This window comes from Pleurodeles waltl, chromosome 7, assembly GCF_031143425.1.
Source record: "Pleurodeles waltl isolate 20211129_DDA chromosome 7, aPleWal1.hap1.20221129, whole genome shotgun sequence".
Classification (NCBI taxonomy): Eukaryota; Metazoa; Chordata; class Amphibia; order Caudata; family Salamandridae; genus Pleurodeles; species Pleurodeles waltl.
Window position 1 is genome coordinate 560,454,433 of NC_090446.1, and position 19,796 is coordinate 560,474,228.

Here is a 19,796-nt window from a genome sequence, read left to right on the forward strand (position 1 = left end):
CTGGGCGTGGGGTCGGAGCAATGTATCTCTGGCACCGCACGCATCGGGAATAAGCAGGATTTTGACCAGTTCACTTTTAATCCAGAGATTGCTCTGAATTGATCCATCAGTCCGAGTAGCTCAGAGAGGGATTGAGAGTGGTTTCGCAGGAATAGGAGTGCGTCATCCGCATATAGTGATACAATGCGGTATGTACGCCCATCCAGGATGCCCCATTCCATGGCTAATGTACGTAGCCAAGCAGCTAGTGGTTCGATAGCAAGGGTGAACAATAATGGGGACAGTGGGCAACTTTGTCTAGTGCCTCTGCCAATACTGAATTTCCAAGAGATAGTGTCACCTGTCTTGACCTTGACCCATCCGACGTACGTCTTGCCGAAACCCATTTGGTTTAGTGTCACCATCAGAAAGGGCCATCCCAGAGTATTGAACGCTTTCTCGCAATCTAATGATACAGCCACCTGCTTGTATTCCCCTTCTGGGGTGTCTGCCATCAAGCGCAGGAGGTTCCGTATATTAATAAAAGTATTACGGTCAGGTATAAATCCAGACTGGTCTGGGTGTACTAGGTCCGGCAGCAGAGGGAGCAGCGATTCGCTAGTAATTTACCGAGCAGTTTGCAATCGGAGTTCAGTAATGATAGTGGTCAGTATGAACGAACGTCAAGTGGGTCTCGGCCCGGTTTAGGCCACACCGCTATTATCACCTCGCGTTGAGATTCTGGCAATTGACCATTCTCGAGGGCCTCACCCAACATGTATAGGTATGGTGCGAGTATTTGTGCCGAGAAAGTACTGTAGTACTCTACGGGAAGGCCGTCACTTACAGATGCCTTACAGTGTGCCAATTGTTGCAAGGCCTGTTGTACCTCTTCGAGGCCGATCGGGCTCTCCAGAGCTCCTGCCTGTGTGTCAGTGAGGCGATTTAATTGCATTTCCTTGAAGAACTCACTTAATTGTTCTGGTGGGGGTGGAACTGGACCTTGTATAGTGTGCTATAGTAATCTCTGTAGGCGTCATTTATTTACGCTTGTGTGTTTATTTTTATCCCTGTGTCAAGGCGGATGGCACCTATGGGAGTGTTCCTGTTGTACCTGGCTTTTTGACAGGGTCATCCCCAAACTTTTTGCCTCCTTCCTCCTATTTTTTCTGACCTGTTGTTGTTGGCTTTTGATCTCTGGGCACTTTACCACTGCTAACCAGTGCTAAAGTGCATATGCTCTCCGTGTAAGTTGTACTATTGATTGGTTTATCCATGATTGGCTATTTAATTTACTTGTAAGTCCCTAGTAGAGTGCACTACATGTGCCTAGGGCATGTAGATTAAATGCTACTAGTGGGCCTGCAGCACTGGTTGTGCCACCCACTTCAGTAGTCCCTTAACCTTGTCTCAGGCCTGCCATTGCAAGGCCTGTGTGTGCAGTTTCACTGCCACTTCGACTTGGCATTTGAAAATACTTGCCAAGCCTAGAACTCCCCTTTTTCTACATATAAGTCACCCCTAATGTGTGCCCTAGGTACCCTCTAGAGCAGGGTGCTGTGTGGGTAAAAGGCAGGACATGTACCTGTGTAGTTATATGTCCTGGTAGTGTAAAACTCCTAAATTCGTTTTTACACTGCTGTGAGGCCTGCTCCCTTCATAGGCTAACATTGGGGCTGTCCTCATACACTGTAGAAGTGGCAGCTGCTGATCTGAAAGGAGCAGGAAGGTCATATTTAGTATGGCCAGAATGGTAATATAAAGTCCTGCTGACTGGTGAAGTCGGATTTAATAATACTATTCTAGAAATGCCACTTTTAGAAAGTGAGCATTTCTTTACACTTAAATCTTGTTGTGCCCTTCAATCCACGTCTGGCTAGGTTTAGTTGACAGCTCCTTTTGCATTCACTCAGACACACCCCAAACACATGGTACTCAGCCTCACTTGCATACATCTGCATTTTGAATGGGTCTTCCTGGGCTGGGAGGGTGGAGGGCCTGCCCTCACACAAAGGACTGCCACACCCCCTACTGGGACTCTGACAGACAGGATTGAACTGAAAGGGGGCTTGGTGCATTTCTTAGACACTCTTTGAAGTCACCCCCACTTCAAAGGCACAACTTAGTATAAAACAGGGGCTCTGCCCTACCTCATCAGACACTTGCTGGAGAAGAAACCTGAACCAGAAACTACATCCTGCCAAGAAGAACTGCCTGGCTGCTCAAAGGACTCACCTGTCTGCTTTTCTACAAAGGACTGCTGCCTTGCTGTTGGCCTGCTGCCTTGCTGAACTCTTGTATGGATGTGAAAGTGCTCTCCAAGGGCTTGGATAGAGCTTGCCTCCTGTTCCCTGAAGTCTCAGGACCAAAAAAACTTCTCTTTTTCACTTGGACGCTCCGTGCGCCAAAATTTTCGACGCACAGCTTGTTCCGCGGCAAGAAAAACTTTGACGCACGGCCTCGCAAGGACAACGCCGCCCGACTTCCAAGGAGAAATCGACGCAACGCCTGCCGTGAGATCGAAACTTCGACGCACGGCCTCGCAAGGACAACGCCGCCCGACTTCGAAGGAGAAATCGGCGCGACGCCTGCCGTGAGATCAAAACTTTGACGCACGGCCTCACAAGGACAACGCCGCCTTACTCCCAAGGAGAAATCGACGCAACGCCTGCTGTGAGATCGAAACTTCGACGCGCAGCCCCGCAGAACGACGCGCAGCCGGAAAACAAGCAGGAAAATGCACGCACAGACCCGGGACATCTGGTAATCCCTGCGATCCACAGAAAGAGGCTGTCTGCGCGCCGGAAAACGACGCATGACTTCCCCGAGTGAAAATTAATGATGCAAGTCAGTGTGTGCTGGGGAGAAATCGACGCACACACCAGTTTTCCACGTATCTCTTCTCCTGTGGCCCTCTGAGGAGATTTTCCACCAGAAACCAGGTACTTTGTGCTTGAAAGAGACTTTGTTTGCTTTTTAAAGACTTAAGACACTTTGGGGGTGATTTTAACCTTGGCGGACGGCGGAGGCCGTCCGCCAAGGTACCGCCGCCAAATGACCGCACCGCGGTCAAAAGACCGCGGCGGCCATTCTAACATTTCCTCTGGGCCGGCGGGCGCTCTCCAAAAGAGCGCCCGCCGGCCCAGAGGAAATGCCCCTGCAACGAGGACGCCGGCTCAGAATTGAGCCGGCGTAGTTGCAGGGGTGCGACGGGTGCAGTTGCACCCGTCGCGTATTTCAGTGTCTGCAAAGCAGACACTGAAATACTTTTTGGGGCCCTCTTTCGGGGGCCCCTGCAGTGCCCATGCCATTGGCATGGGCACTGCAGGGGCCCCCAGGGGCCCCGCGGCACCCCCTACCGCCATCCTGTTCATGGCGGGTTTCCCGCCATGAACAGGATGGCGGTAGGGGGTGTCTGAATCCTCATGGCGGCGGAGCACGCTCCGCCGCCATGGAGGATTCAATGGGGCAGCGGTAAACCGGCGGGAGACCGCCGGTTTACCCTTTCTGACCGCGGCTGAACCGCCGCGGTCAGAATGCCCTGCGGTGCACCGCCGGTCTGTCGGCGGTGCTACCGCCGACCCTGGCCCCGGCGGTCAGAATGACCCCCTTTATATCACTTTTCAGTGATATCTTTACAAATTCATATTGCAACTTTGATCATTTTGACCTGAAAAAACCCAGATAAATATTATATATTTTTCTAAACACTATGTGGTGTATTTTTGTGGTGTTATATTATGGTGTTGTATGATTTATTGCACAAATGCTTTACACACTGCCTTCTAAGTTAAGCCTGACTGCTCGTGCCAAGCTACCAGAGGGTGGGCACAGGCTGATTTTGGATTGTGTGTGACTTACCCTGACTAGAGTGAGGGTTCTTGCTTGGACAGAGGGCAACCTGACTGCCAACCAAAAACCCAATTTCTAACAGTTCCGCTGTTCATTCTTTAGTAGCCATGCCAGCAATCTCCCTGGTCTGTCCCCCTCTGCATGCGTGCGGGCCACATAGTGACGGCAGTCATATTGCCTGAGGCGATGGTCTGCCTCATTCCACTGTGTTCGCAGTCACCTAAGCTCCGCTTCTGTTATTGTACCTTGTGCAAGTTTACACTCCGCCTTGCGTGCGTCACGTTCATATTTTTGGAGATCTTGTGTCAGTGTCTGTCGTACACCCCCTGCCACTGATATGCATGTGCCTCTTATTACCACCTTATGTGCATCCCATTCAGTTGCCCGAGAGCTCGCTGTCCCGCTGTTTAGTGTGAAATAAGATGTGATATGTGTGGCTAGTTCTTTTCTAAACGGAGGGTCTAATAGTAAACTTGGTTGGAGACGCCAGGTTGGGATGCATGTGCGTGGTCTCCCCCATCGAATGTGTGCTATTAATGGATAATGATCCGAGATTACCCTCGCCTTGTATTCAGCGCCTGTGAACCTGTGTATCAAATCTTGAGAACTGATTGTAAAATTTGAGAATTTTTCCTAACTGGGGCAGCTACTAACGGGGGGTGTGACCTGTCCATATCTACTTGTGGCGCGCAGTTCATGTCTCCTCCCCATATACTAGGTAAGCTTAGGTCCTTTGACAGGTGTGGGATAATGTTCAGAAGGAATTCACCCAGTTTAACATTTGGGGATTACAGCCCTATTATTGCCAGTGGAACCCCGTCGAGCGAGCCCTCCAATTGGACGAACCTGCCTGCCTCATCTATTGTGCTGCGCGTCACCATGTAGGGAACCCCCGGGGCAATCCAGATCAGGACTCCCCTTGCATAAGTTGATGTCCCAGTGCTGTGTACTAGTCCAGCCCATTTCTTTTCTATTGTTTTAAGACCCGCTGGAGTGAGATGCGTTTCTTGCAGTATAGCTATGTGTATGTGGTGGTGTTTCAGATTTGTGTGTATCCTGCTCCGTTTGGTCAAACCTGCCATGCCTTTCACGTTCCAAGTTAGTATGTTATATGTGGGCTCTTTGTGTGGAATGGTTTGATGCCTTGTCTCCCACGTGCCAATTTATCGTAGGGGCTAAGGGTCTCCCCCCCCCCCCACACCTTTCACCAAAGCCCCCCCTGCGCACACCCCCAAGCATTCCGCCACCTCTCCCCGAATGACAGTATAAAAAAAAATGAAAGCAAGAAAAGAGCAAGGTGTGCTCTTCCAGTGAAGGTGAAAAGAAAAAGGAACATCTATGATAAAAGAAAGAACCTATTGGGCGAGGCCCAACTTTATACAGTTTGGCACAACTGGTGCCTAAGCAAGTGTCTATACGAGTCTGTTCCATTCTGGGACTGTATAGGTAGTGGGGGACGTAGATTAATGGAGGGTGAGGGCATTTGTGTGACCCACCTCCGCCGTGTTGTAGCCCTGCGCAGCCACAAAAACTAAAAGAAAAAGGGAAAAATTGTGCAAACCCTGGCTGGTATATCTGCAGTTTCTAGTATCGCCGCCGGGCGGGGTCATGCTTTGCAGCAATCATATTCGACTGCTTCTACGAACCGGGGGGACTGCTCTCAGCCGTCCTGGGACGGATAGTCTTGCATTATGTCCTCATCTAGGCCTCCTTCAGTCTTTTAGCGCAGTAAGAAGTGTCTCGGGCCATGGGTGTCGTCGGGGGGACCTCATATGTCGTCCGCCATACGTGGGGTGAGGTCCGGGCCACCAATCAGTGGAGAAGGAGGGGAGCTAGATCCGCTACGTAATGGGCCGTTGTAGTTGGTTTCTGCTTCGCTTCTGGTGTCCGACTGCGTGCGTGCGAATGTGCTGGCTTCTTTTCAGGCGTGCGCCTGATCAACCGCCACCTGTGACTTTGTTGGACGTACCGATGTCCTTTTTTTTTCTTTTTTCTGGAGCTGGGTGTGATCCATTCCTCCTGTGCGGTATCTTCTTTGGTTGAATTGGCTAGGCCCTTGGCATGGATCCATGTCCATGCGTCTTACGGGGTCGGGAATATAAGGGTCTTTTCTCCGTTAATCACACGGAGGCGAGCTGGGAACATAAGTGAATATGTGATTTTATGTTCGCGAAGTAGTTGCTTGATTTTGACAAATGATGCTCTTTTACGCTGTACTTCCATTGTGTAGTCTGGGTAGGCCGTGATGTTGCAGTTTTCCAGATCGACTGGACCTGAGGATCTGAAATATTGCAATAATTGGTCCCTGTCCCTGTAATTTAAAAATTGCGCTATAGGGGGCCAAGTTGGGGTTCCAGGTTGTGGAGGTCTGCCAGGGATTCTGTGTGCTCCTTCTATCACCGGTACTTTAGTGATGTTATGTATCTGCATTATGTCTTTCAACCAGTCCTCTTAGAACTCCTCGGCTTTGGTTGACTCTATTCAATCTGGGATACCGAGAAATCTGACATTGTTGCACCTGGAGCGGTCCTCCGCATCTTCAGCTCTGCGCTGCAGTTGTATCATTTCGGTTTCCATCTGTTGGATTTTAGTTTTCATGCTTGCGACCTCTGGATGAACAATTTCCAGTGCTAGCTCCATATTGACGACCCTGTCTGTTAGTTTACGGTGATCCGCTCAGAGCAGTGTGACCTCCAAGATGACAGTGTCTATCTTTCCTTCGAGCGAAGCCTTAGTATCCATTACTGCTTGCAAAAATGTATCAAATTGCAGGGAATGGGTGCGCAGCGTTTCACTCACTTGGAGAAGTGTTGTGATCTGGGTGTCTGGAGTGTTCGCAGTAGATGGAGCCCCTCCGTCCATGGGGGTCGCCGTCTTAGTCTGTTTCGGTTTGACCTTTTGTGGCGGTTGCTGTTGATCTATCAACTAGTTCTATGTTCCTTACGGAGTTTTCATAGGCCAGAACACCCACTGTTTGGCCTGAGTCTCCCGCCTCCAGATGACATTCCAGATGTGGGCAACCCGAGGGCCCCTCGCGTGCTTCTTCAATTTTGCCTCTGCCGTGGATTCTAGAGCTTCAGATTAATGCTGTCCCACATGTGTCTGAAGAGTGGGTCAATTGTTAGTTCATTTTGTCCACCGCGGCAGAGACGTGAGTGTTCTATTGCCATAGTGGGGTCCTGAGTCGCCGGTGGGGGCCAGTGCTCTGAGTGCCCGGAGGATTTCAGAGGTCCTGAGCCTCCGGCATTTCCGATTGCGAGTTTCGACCACCTTGGGAAGATGCGTTGCGCACCTTCAATCTGTGAGCCCAGTGTGGGTTCTCTGCGTGGGCCCTCCGCTTCGTTATTCACCAATGTAACAGCTCGGCCCAATCACTGAGCCGACTCCCAAATGCCGGAGGAGCCCCACCTGGTTGTCGTTTGTTCCTTCGTGGCGCCTTTTGGCGCACTTCGGGGTGTATCTGCCTCTGTATGAATACGTCGCGCCATGTTCAGAGGGGGCGCGCAAGGAGGTCTAGCGCGATCCTTATTATCTTGTTTTTTTTTCCCCACTTTACTCCTTCTTTTTCCCTTTTTTTCGCCTTGTAGCCTTTTCTGCTCCCGGTTCCCGCCTCAGCCGTGCACCGGGGACTGTGAGTGCTGTTTTCCCTTCGTCCCGCGGGACCTCACAGGCCCCCGTTGTCGCCTGGAGCCAGCCGCTCGAGCTCCGCGCCAGCCCCTCTCGCTCAGCGCGGTCCAGACGTTGCCGCGGCTTGTATATTAATTCGCCATGGGGGCCCGGTCTCGGACGATCTGAGGCCCGGTCGCAGTCCCGCAGAATGCGGCGCCGGAGCCCCGCCGGCTGGATCGGCTCAGGGGGCCCCCGACCTCGCGCCTGGCGGCGTTTCCACCGCTCACCTGGTCTACGACGCGTGGGCTCAGCTCGGCCAGGCTCAGGCCCGAGGATTCAGGTCACCGATTTTGTTGTTGCGCCAGCGTTGGGGTTTTTTCTCTCCTTTTAATCGATTCCTTTCTCTTTCTTTTTTCAGGCGTCCGGTGCCCCCAGACATCCAAGGGGGCTCAGTACACCACGGCCGTGCATGTAGGGCCACGCAGGGACAGGATATTAGTTCTTTATGGTGGGCCGTGAGCGGAGCTCTCTGCTCAAGCGTCCGCTCCGGCCGTCATCTTGGCCACGCCCGACTCATTGCTAGATAAGCTGTAAAAAAATACATGAAGCGTACAAGTGGTACCTGAAAGGGCAAGAGTTAGAGCAAGTTAATTGTTATAGGAATCTGGATGTTTTGTTTGACGAGAGTGGATCCTTTGTGCAGGATCTGCAGTGGAAAAGAAAAGCTCTGTTGCTTGCCTTCTGTACTTTGCAAAGATTGCTACATGGCCTTACTTATCGACCTCTGCAAAAAAGTAAATGCTGCTAAATTGTCAGGCATTAGTTATGGAAGTGAAGCTCTGCAAGGAAGAGATCCTGGCACTTTGAACTGGATAATTGGAAAAGTGTTTAGATCTCTGATCCATCTCCCGAGGAACTCCTCCAGACTCAAATAAGGCTAGAGTTCGGATACTCAAACCAAATGATTGCAAGGAAGGGTAGTTATATTAAATTATATTTTTATTAGTTATAAAAACTTACAGCAAATAAAGGGGAACCAACTGTGTCAGGCACTCTGGAAGGAGATGAGTTTGTATCCCTTATCTCCATCCCAGCAATATCTAGATCAGGCACTGGATGATTTGGGAGCTCGGACATTGTGGGATAAAAGTCTCCCTTATGCTGCTTTTTAAAAAAATTATAAATCGCACAGTGCAGAGCAAATCTTTAATCATGGGTAAGGATCTTCTTGCGCAGATCCCATTCAGGGATGATAAACGAGTATAAAATCCCAAAATATCAGTCATACCTGGAGGTGGGTTGGTAAAAAAAAGACAAAGACTTATTTGTTAAATATTGTTTCGGCCTCCTCCCAGGTTGTCCTGGCACAGTCCCTTGGGAACAAACTGGTTTAAACTCTCCTTGTAGCCTGTGCGGGCGTGGGGTGACAGACTTTACCAATTTGGTTTGTCTGTGTAGGGGGTTATCAAATGAACATAGAAGACTCTTGAAGGCTGCCTTTAATCAGAGAGGTATACGAACGTGTAGGCAAGCGGTGATCACATGCTTCAAATCAACTGACACTATTCTGAACGCTAGATTAATAAAATGTTTACATTTGACATAACAAAAAGTTGAACGTACAAAGCTAGGCGAATTGAAATAGGCATCCACACAAAGGGGGTCATTCTGACCCCGGCGGTCATGGACTGCCGGGGCCAGGGTCGGCGGTAGCACCGCGACAGACCGGCGGTGCCCCACAGGGCATTCTGACCGCGGCGGTTCGGCCGCGGTCAGACAAGGAAAACCGGCAGTCTCTCGCCGGTTTTCCGCTGCCCTGTTGAATCCTCCATGGCGGCGGAGCGCGCTCCGCCGCCATGGGGATTCAGACACCCCCTACCGCCATCCTGTTCATGGCGGGAAACCCGCCATGAACAGGATGGCGGTAGGGGGTGCCGCGGGGCCCCCATAAGAGGGCCCCACAAAGTATTTCAGTGTCTGCATTGCAATTCTGAGCCGGCGTCCTAGTGGGAAGGTTGATTTGCCCTGGGCTGGCGGGCGGCCTTTTGGCGGTCGCCCGCCAGCCCAGGGCAAATCCCAAAATACCATCAGCGGTCTTTCGACCGCGGAGCGGAATTTTGGAGGGGGGAACTCTGGCGGGCGGCCTCCGCCGCCCGTCAGGGTTAGAATCACCCCCAAAGTCTTTTAAGGTCTGATAAATGTCCTTCCAAGCAGTCGGAAATGTTTTAGCATCCTTTACTGCTTTTTATTGCCTTACTGGTGGGCTGACAGGGTTACACCCAATGAATTTTAGGGGGCATAACCCATGGAAACAGAAGTACATATGGTTCACATCCTAAACACTGGGGCACTTTGGTTTATCAGAAGCTACACAGTTTTAGGAGAATGCTTTGTTGTCACACATGCTTTGCTGTATGTAACGTTTATGTAGTGCATTAATTGTTTTATGATTTTATGGATCTTCAGCAAAAATTTATGTATTTAGGAGTATCATATTTTTATTTCTTAGTGTATTGATTTTGATGAACTACACACTTTACAATAAACGAACTGATTCCCAGCCCGAAGCAGTAGTCAGGAATGAGCTATGGTTCACCTTACTAGCTGACGCCTGTACATTGAAGCTCGTTGCAGTAGGGAGACTGGTGAGAAAATTCAAGTTACCAGGTGCCGGTGTATGGTGTCTGTTCACGAGTGGGCAAGAACATGGTTTCAACCAGGTAGCTATCACAGTGTGTGTGGGCATCATTAAATAGTAGCTCATGTGGTGAGTCAAGTTCTGTTTCAGGGAGGTGCCAAGCTAGGTATTTTATAAATCACCATAAGGCATTGTTAGAAATGGGGTCTCTGGTTGGCAGTCAGTTTGCATTCTGTCCAAGCAGAGACCCTCACTCCAGTCAGGGTAAGGGAGATACACAGCTCAGATAACCCTTGCTCACCCCCTTGGTAGCTTGGCACAAGCAATCGGGCTTATCTCAGAGGCAATGTGTAAAGTATTTGTACAAAACACACACAGTAACCCAGTGAAAACACCACAAAATGACACCACACCAGTTTAGAAAAGTAGCCAATATTCATCTAAATTAAACAAGACCAAAACGACAAAAAACCAACATACAGAAGTAATGATATGATTTAAAATAAATAAATAAGAGTCAATCCACAGAAGTAAACTGATGGTTTATTTTAGCACAAAGTACCTGGTATGCATCAAAAATAAAGCCACAAGGGCGACTGTGCATCAGAAAAGCAAGCAATGTGTTGATTCTTTACTTGCAAGTGAGACCGTGCGTCGATTTTTTACTTGCACCACAGTGAGAACAGGCACTGCGCCATTTCTCCAGCAGTGAGGCAGGCGCTGCATCGAATCTTCAGCAGCAGGATAGGCCGTGTGTTGATTTTTCTGACACACATAGCTGTGCCTGGATTTCCCCCGCAGGTTACCAGCTTTCACTTCTAAGGGCCCAGGGACTGGATTTGGCACCACCTACCAAGTCAGGACTCCCAGCAGAAGAGCCCAGGCACTGGCGGATGAAGTCTTTGATGTCCCTGAGACTTCCGAACAGTGGGCAAACTCAGTCCAAGCCCTTGGAGAAACTTCACAAGCAGGATTTTCAGAAAGCAAAGTCCAGTTCTTTCCCTCTTCGGGCATAAGCAGCAGCAGCAGGCCAGCACAGCAAAGCAACAGACATAGTGGCAGGTCCTCCTCAAGCAGCACGCTCTTTTCATTGGCATAGGTTCCTCTTGATCCAGAAGTAATCTGAAAGTCTGGGGTTTTGGGTCCACTACTTATACTCCCCTTCTGCTTTTGAATTAGGCAAAGTTCAAAGCAAAGTCTCTGTTGTTCACAAGATCCTGCTCTGCCCAGGCCTGGCCCCAGACACACACCAGGGGGTTGGAGACTGAATTGTGTGAGGACAGGAACAGCCCTTTCAGGTGTAAGTTTCAGCTTCTCTCTCCCAACTCTAGCCCAGGAGACTCATCAAGCTATACAGGCTACACCCTAGCTCCCTTTGTGTCACTGTCTAGAGGTAATTCACAAACAGCCCAACTGTCATTTTGACCCAGGCATGGATTCCACAGGCAGGCAGAGGCACAGAATGGTTAAGCAAGAAAATGCCTACTTTCTAGAAGTGGTAATTTCAAATTGACAATCTAAAAAACAACTTTACCAAAATATGTATTTTTAAATTGTAAGTTCAGAGACCCCAAACTCCCCATCTCTATCTGCTACCAATGGGAAACTGCACTTAAGATATTTAAAGACACTCCCTATGTTAAACTATGAGACAGATAGGCCTTGCAATGGTGAAAAACAGATTTGGCCTTATTTCACTATCAAGACATGTAAAACACATCAGTGCATGTCCTACCTTTTAAATACACTGCACCCTGCCCACAGGGCTACCTAGAACCTAACTTAGGAGTAACTTACATGTAGTAAAAGGGAAGGTTTGAGCCTGGCAAATGGGTGCACTTGCCAGGTCGAATTGGCAATTTAAAACTCCCCACACAGACCCTGCAGTGGCAGGTATTAGACATGTTTACCAGGCTACTCATGTGGCTGGCACAATCAGTGCTGCAGGTCCACTAGTAGCATTTGATTTACAGGCCCTGGGCACCTCTAGTTCACTTTACTGGGGACTTACTAGTAAATCAAATATGCCAATCATGGATACACCAATCACAATACAATACAGAGAGCATATGCACTTTAGCACTGGTTAGCAGTGGTACAGTGCACAGAGTCCTAAAGCCAACAAAAACTGGTCAGACAATAATAGGAGGGAGGAGGCAAAACGATTAGGGATGACCCTGTAAAACGGGCAAGGTCCAACAGTCACTATCAGCATAAGGATGTGGGGAACAGGCTATTGCTTCTCCTTCATCATCAGCATCTTGGTCCGCCCTCTGCTCTGGCACAGGAGTCAGAACCAAAGAGAAAATTGAACTTCTGGATTAGAGGCAGACTGATTGTGCTTTAGTCTTTTTGTACAGTCAAGTGGGCTGAGCCTGGGGTGACATCTGTTCGGGGTCAGACATGAGCATCAACAACAGATCAACTAGCGATGGAGACGTTACTGGCATCAGCGCAGCTGGGAACTGACATGAATCTGTGCAGGAGTGGAAACCCGTATAGGCACCAGTATGGGCCTCATAATTGGTCTAGGGGGGACTGATGGCAAGTGACCTTCTAATGATATGACTTGAGGACCCTGTGGTTCCAAGTGACCCAAAGACCATATAAGCTGGAATTACACTGGAAATATGCAGCATGACCTCAATGAAGGCATAGATCTGCTGCATCTCCCACGTCAGCCCATGAAACTCAGGAGCGTCAGACTTAACAGAGGGATCAGCAGTTTGGCCAGTGACCTCAATAGTATGCAAATACCATCACAACACCTTGCACCTTCTCTTTAGACTCAGAGTGGCGGGAAGGGGGTCAAGTCCTGCTTCTTATTCTTATGTTAGTGTTTGGACCTTGAGTTACCGGAGGACTTGGAGGTAAAGCAGGAGTGAACCCAGACTGCGACCAGGTCCATGACTTGGAGTAGGACTTACATGAAGGCCACAATATCTTGTATCAGGCGACAGACAACTTCAGTCCCAGTCTTGGATTGTCTTCAGGTTCATGAGGGAGCAGCTATCACATGAATTAGCTGTGTCTTGAGCCCAAACACCAAAGGCAATGCACATAGGTCCATGACCGACATCTGCTCCCTGCAGACATGGCATGGTTTGAATCCTGTTGTTTTAGGTTGGGACATAGTTTTGATTTGCACATGGTGTAAATAATGTTTTAAAAACAGTGTTAAAACCAACAAAGTCAGACGCAGAGCTCCAGACGTCAAATGATAGGGGTGGCTCTTATATGCAGCTTTGTTACATCACTTTCATAGGTGCTAGGTAGTGTGGAGCTCTTGGAGCTACAACACACCACGAAGCGTGACGCTGGAGTCCTGCTACAAAATTCTGCAGGTGCCTGGGAGGTATTCTGATGGATGCGAGAAATCTGCTATTAGGAATATCCATCGCCAACAATGTTTGAATCATTTTCGCTTCTCTCACAAAAAGCAGATCAGGGTGTTAACTGTTAAGTTTTGTAAGGAAAATTGGTGAGCTGCTGTTAACAAAATTTGATTAGAACAAAATGCTCACAGGGTTTGACTTTGCCTTGAATATCCCAAGCTTCATTCCATTTGCTTCTAGATGGGAGAGTCTATCAGAAAATCGTCTTGTTAGGTGTGAAAGGTAGGCGCAGGTGAGTCTCCACCTCCTACGTGGCCATTAGGAGCCCAGTAGATCTGGCCTAAGTGGATAACATTCCCAATGAGTTAATGGTTGCATTTATAATCAGGTCTGTCGAAGAAGCTGTGGTGACTAGCCAATCTTTTTTAATCAGAAGAGTAGGCTCCAGAGTGGGACGTCCACAGACTATGGTTTTTAATAATTTGAATCATCATCGGATGTGTGCCACATAGAGTCTGAGGTTTCTAAACCTGGGTCCTGAAGTTACCCAGCATAGGACTAGTGCAGAACAAGCATCAAGGACCCTGGAGTATTTTTGCCTATCTTTTTCAGACTTCAACTTAGTGGTATCCTGGTCCTTGTAGGGAAGCCCCAGTAGCATCTAAGGCAATAGCACTGTCAAATCATGCAAAGTCATCTGAGACACTCCCAGGACAAGAAGCAGATTGATAATCAAAAGCATCTGCTGTTTATGCCCAATTGTACAGTACCTAAGGCATGCTCTAGTGGAAGACCAGTACCGCAAAGGAAGTTCCAATGTACGTCTATGTCTACGTTTTCAGTACCTTCGAGCACGCCATGCAGGAAAAAGCCAGGTAGTAGGCAGGATTGCTGGTAAAATGTTATTTTTTAAAGGTCTTTGACTAAACGGTTTACTTGTCTTGCTTTTGCTGACATCAAATTTGCAGCATATTTGTAAGGATCAGCGCTGAAGCTGACGAGGCAGCTTCAGTGGAACATTAAGCAAGCAACTGTTATTGGGCTTTGTGAAGAGTCACACTTTTGCATGAGGACATAGGGTGATAGTCCTCAAACACCTAAGGCAGGTGATGGTCAGCCTTAGAGACCCGTGGGTCTGCATGCACTACATTCATTAAAACACAATGGTGATTTGCATAGACCAAGAATTGCTTGTGAATAAGAAGGCAAATTCCCACCACCTGTCCCACTACAGCACCCTATTCTGTTTGGATCCTTTTGGGTAACTGTAAACCAGAAAAGCCAAACCGACCACTAAAATCATGGAAAAGTGTTCAGTGTCCTAGGCTGGAGAGTAGGACTGTGGATTTGATTTTGAAGGGTTTAAAATTCAGAGAAACTAATCTTATGCCCCAAAGACAGACCACCTAAATAACACTTCTAGGATACAAACTGGCATGTTGCTATATTAGACCATTCAAAGAAGCCATATCAAGCCACTGAACCAGGTCTGCAAAACATCACAGCAGAAGGTAAAAACCATGACAATTCGGAAAGAACTTAAGATTAATGTGTGTTTAAACAAACCTTCTGCTGTCTGAACACCAAAGCACCAACCTCTTCCCCTTAACCTCACTCAATCCCCAGCCTTCTGAATATTCCTTCAACTGCCAGCCTTTTTTGCTCCTGTAAACTGTCTGCACTATGCATCTGTTGATTTTCTCTCCCTCACCACTATTTTGTAATGCACATCAACAATGTGAATGGAGAATGGCCGAGGATGGGGTTTCTCTTAGAATGAAAAAAAATCATGCAACAGGTTAGAACAAACTGGGTACAACCTTCACCACAGAAAAAGTGCGTACCTCAGAGAGAAGCAACAGTCCAACATCCTTCTGTCTTGTCGCAAAGCAGTAATTTCCACTCTTTGAAGACATGTCCGCAAAGTAGATACCTTTTCCAAACTGAAAGTATTTACAAAAATATTGAATCATTCTACAGTAATACAAACAAAAAATCTATACACTCATAGAACCATCAAAACGAGTACAGTACGTAGCATGCTTAATTTTAGACTTTAGTATGAACACAAAGAGAACAATGATGCTAGAATTGAGAAGTGGAATGAGGGAAGGAAAACCAGGAGAAGGGAGTAAAACACTGGGTAGTGCTAAATAAGTTTCTGCAATGAGGGGCTCTAGTGTTAACCAAAACCTGGTGCTTATTGATTTAATTTTAAGGAGGAACCATCAGCCATACTATCATCTTGTGAAATCCAGGTTAGTACACTGACCATGTGTATACGGTCTGCCAACTAGGAAGTCATGAGTAGAGCTTATAGGGAATAGGGGACTGGTTGCCCTGGTCCCTTAATATCACTTAAACTGTAGTCTCAACTTGTTAATTTTCATGGTGTTCCTAGCTGTTTTGTCTGTCCTGACTCAGATAAATCTGATTTTTGTTCACTTGGCCACACCCTTCTTGTATCAATAATAGTAATCAAGAAAGAAACTTTTGGCGTCTGCCTTAATGACTTAAGTATAGAAGGTTCCATTCAGTTCTAGTGCCAGCTCTCTCCCTCGCTTTCTCTCCTTGGACAGCTTTTGTCACAGCTGTGCTCTTCCCATGTTTTATTGGTTCGAAAGGCTGATGAAAAGAAACACGGATGAGTGAAAGTCCACAAAAAGCCTAAAACTAAAATGAAAAGAGACGTGCTTCTTGCTAGGTTAGCAATCAAAGTTGAAACATCCTGTAAAGGAAAATATGATTAAAAATATAGAGTTTCGAGTTCATCATGATTAACAGCTGTATAACTATTGTAGGCAGCACAGTGTAGGAGGCTGGACTGGCTTGTAGTGAGTACCAAGGGGTACTTGCACCTTGCACCAGGCCCAGTGATCCCTTATTAGTGTATAGGGTGTCTAGCAGCTTAGGCTGATAGATAATGGTAGCTTAGCAGAGCAGCTCAGGCTGAACTAGGAGACGTGTGAAGCTACTACAGTACCACTTAGTGTCATATGCACAATATCATAAGAAAACACAATACACAGTTATACTAAAAATAAAGGTACTTTATTTTTATGACAATATGCCAAAGTATCTTAGAGTGTACCCTCAGTGAGAGGATAGGAAATATACACAAGATATATATACACAATAGCAAAAATATGCAGTATAGTCTTAGAAAACAGTGCAAACAATGTATAGTTACAATAGGATGCAATGGGGAAACATAGGGATAGGGGCAACACAAACCATATACTCCAGAAGTGGAATGCGAACCACGAATGGACCCCAAACCTATGTGACCTTGTAGAGGGTCGCTGGGACTATTAGAAAATAGTGAGAGTTAGAAAAATAACCCTCCCCAAGACCCTGAAAAGTGAGTGCAAAGTGCACTAAAGTTCCCCTAAGGACAAAATAGTCGTGTTAGAGGGAAAATGCAAGGAAAACACAAATCAGCAATGCAACAACGATGGATTCCTGACTGAGGGTACCTGTGGAACAAGGGGACCAAGTCCAAAAGTCACAAGCAACTCGGAGATGGGCAGATGCCCAAGAAATGCCAGCGGTTGGTGCAAAGAAGCTCTTACTAGGCTGAAGAACTGTGAATACTGCAGGAACGACAAGGGCTAGAGACTTCCCCTTTGGAGGATGGATCCCCCACGCCTTGGAGAGTCGTGCAGAAGTGTTTTCCCGCCGGATAGACGCCAACAAGCCTTGCTACACGCAAATCGTGCGTTTGGCGTTTTTGGACGCTGCTGGGGCCCAGGAGGGACCAGGAGGTCGCAAATTGGACCTGAAGAGAGAGGGGACGTCGAGCAAGACAAAGAGCCCTCACTGAAGCAGGTAGCACCCGGAGAAGTGCCAGAAACAGGCACTACGAGGATGCGTGAAACGGTGCTCGCCAAAGTTGCACAAAGGAGTCCCACGTCGCCGGAGACCAACTTAGAAAGTCGTGCAATGCAGGTTAGAGTGCCGTGGACCCAGGCTTGGCTGTGCACGAAGGATTTCCGCTGGAAGTGCACAGGGGCCGGAGTAGCTTGCAAAGTCGCGGTTCCCAGCAATGCAGCCCAGCGAGGTGAGGCAAGGACTTACCTCCACCAAACTTGGGCTGAAGAGTCACTGGACTGTGGGGGTCACTTGGACGGTGTCGCTGGATTCGAGGGACCTCGCTCGTCGTGCTGAGAGGAGACCCAAGGGACCGGAAATGCAGCTTTTTGGTGCCTGCGGTTGCAGGGGGAAGATTCCGTCGACCCACGGGAGATTTCTTCGGAGCTTCTGGTGCAGAGAGGAGGCAGACTACCCCCACAGCATGCACAAGCAGGAAAACAGTCGAGAAGGCGGCAGGATCAGCGTTACAGAGTTGCAGTAGTCATCTTTGCTACTATGTTGCAGGTTTGCAGGCTTCCAGCGCGGTCAGCGGTCGATTCCTTATCAGAAGGTGAAGAGGGAGATGCAGAGGAACTCGGCTGAGCTCATGCATTCGTTATCTAAAGTTTCCCCAGAGACAGAGACCCTAAATAGCCAGAAAAGAGGGTTTGGCTACCTAGGAGAGAGGAAAGGCTACTAACACCTGAAGGAGCCTATCACAAGGAGTCTCTGACGTCACCTGGTGGCACTGGCCACTCAGAGCAGTCCAGTGTGCCAGCAGCACCTCTGTTTCCAAGATGGCAGAGGTCTGGAGCACACTGGAGGAGCTCTGGACACCTCCCAGGGGAGGTGCAGGTCAGGGGAGTGGTCACTCCCCTTTCCTTTGTCCAGTTTCGCGCCAGAGCAGGGGCTAAGGGGTCCCTGAACCGGTGTAGACTGGCTTATGCAGAATTGGGCACATCTGTGCCCAACAAAGCATTTCCAGAGGCTGGGGGAGGCTACTCCTCCCCTGCCTTCACACCATTTTCCAAAGGGAGAGGGTGTCACACCCTCTCTCAGAGGAAGTTCTTTGTTCTGCCATCCTGGGCCAGGCCTGGCTGGACCCCAGGAGGGCAGCTGCCTGTCTGAGGGGTTGGCAGCAGCTGCAGTGAAACCCCAGGAAGGGCAGTCTGGCAGTACCAGGGTCTGTGCTACAGACCACTGGGATCATGGAATTGTACCAACAATGCCAGGATGGCATAGAGGGGGCAATTCCATGATCATAGACATGTTACATGGCCATATTCGGAGTTACCATGGTGAAGCTACATATAGGTAGTGACCTATATGTAGTGCACGCGTGTAATGGTGTCCCCGCACTCACAAAGTTCAGTGAATTGGCTCTGAACAATGTGGGGGCACCTTGGCTAGTGCCAGGGTGCCCTCACACTAAGTAACTTTGCACCTAACCTTTACCAGGTAAAGGTTAGACATATAGGTGACTTATAAGTTACTTAAGTGCAGTGTAAAATGGCTGTGAAATAACGTGGACGTTATTTCACTCAGGCTGCAGTGGCAGGCCTGTGTAAGAATTGTCAGAGCTCCCTATGGGTGGCAAAAGAAATGCTGCAGCCCATAGGGATCTCCTGGAACCCCAATACCCTGGGTACCTCAGTACCATATACTAGGGAATTATAAGGGTGTTCCAGTAAGCCAATGTAAATTGGTAAAAATGGTCACTAGCCTGTCAGTGACAATTTGAAAGTAATGAGAGAGCATAACCACTGAGGTTCTGGTTAGCAGAGCCTCAGTGAGACAGTTAGGCACCACACAGGGAACATATACATGCACACCTATGAGCACTGGGGCCCTGTGTGACAGGGTCCCAGTGACACATACATATAGGCCACAAACCTATGAGCACTGGGGTCCTGACCAGCAGGATCCCAGTGACACATAACAAACATACTGAAATCATAGTGTTTTCACTATGAGCACTGAGGCCTGGCTATCAGGATCCCAGTGAGACAGTGAAAACAGTGACAAACACCCTGACATACACTCACAAACAGGCCAAAAGTGGGGGTAACAAGGCTAGAAAGAGGCTGCCTTCTCACACACAGCTCACATTGTGAGTTCACTACCAATAATATTTTAAAACACTTACCATGTAGCCAGTGACTGGAGCCTCAGGTGGGGCCACGCAAAGACCTCTATTCAGGATTCCCACCCAGTTGGTTAACCGTGACCCGTGCCACAGGAGCATCCTGAGGGTTGAAATATGGGAAAATCCACAGTCAGTCGACAGTTTACTCAGCTCCTGCAGCATGTTGTACTTATTTGAACACCCACCACAATTTCACACAGATAATCGATGAATGGCTAGGTTTGGTGTAAGTGTATTATGATGTCTGGCTTGACAGTACAGTTGTCACTAGACCTTATGTGATGAACAGAAATCAGACCTTTCAGGATAACTTATGTTAGTTGCCCTGAGTATACATTCGAATGGTGAAAATGTGTGTGTTTCCCGTGAAAGTGCTTGTATTGCC

General features: G+C 48.3%; 1 protein-coding gene across 1 annotated transcript in view; it reads right to left on the reverse strand.

The window, feature by feature from the left end:
- PARP2 (poly(ADP-ribose) polymerase 2) overlaps positions 1 to 19,796 on the reverse strand; it is a 283,463-nt gene that overhangs the window by 27,637 nt on the left and 236,030 nt on the right. The window contains exons 16-17 of the mRNA XM_069244318.1: positions 19,412 to 19,511; positions 15,258 to 15,356 (exon numbers count right to left, since the gene is read on the reverse strand). Of these exons, the coding sequence (XP_069100419.1) occupies positions 15,258 to 15,356; positions 19,412 to 19,511 (199 nt within the window). The remainder of the gene's footprint in view (positions 1 to 15,257; positions 15,357 to 19,411; positions 19,512 to 19,796) is intronic.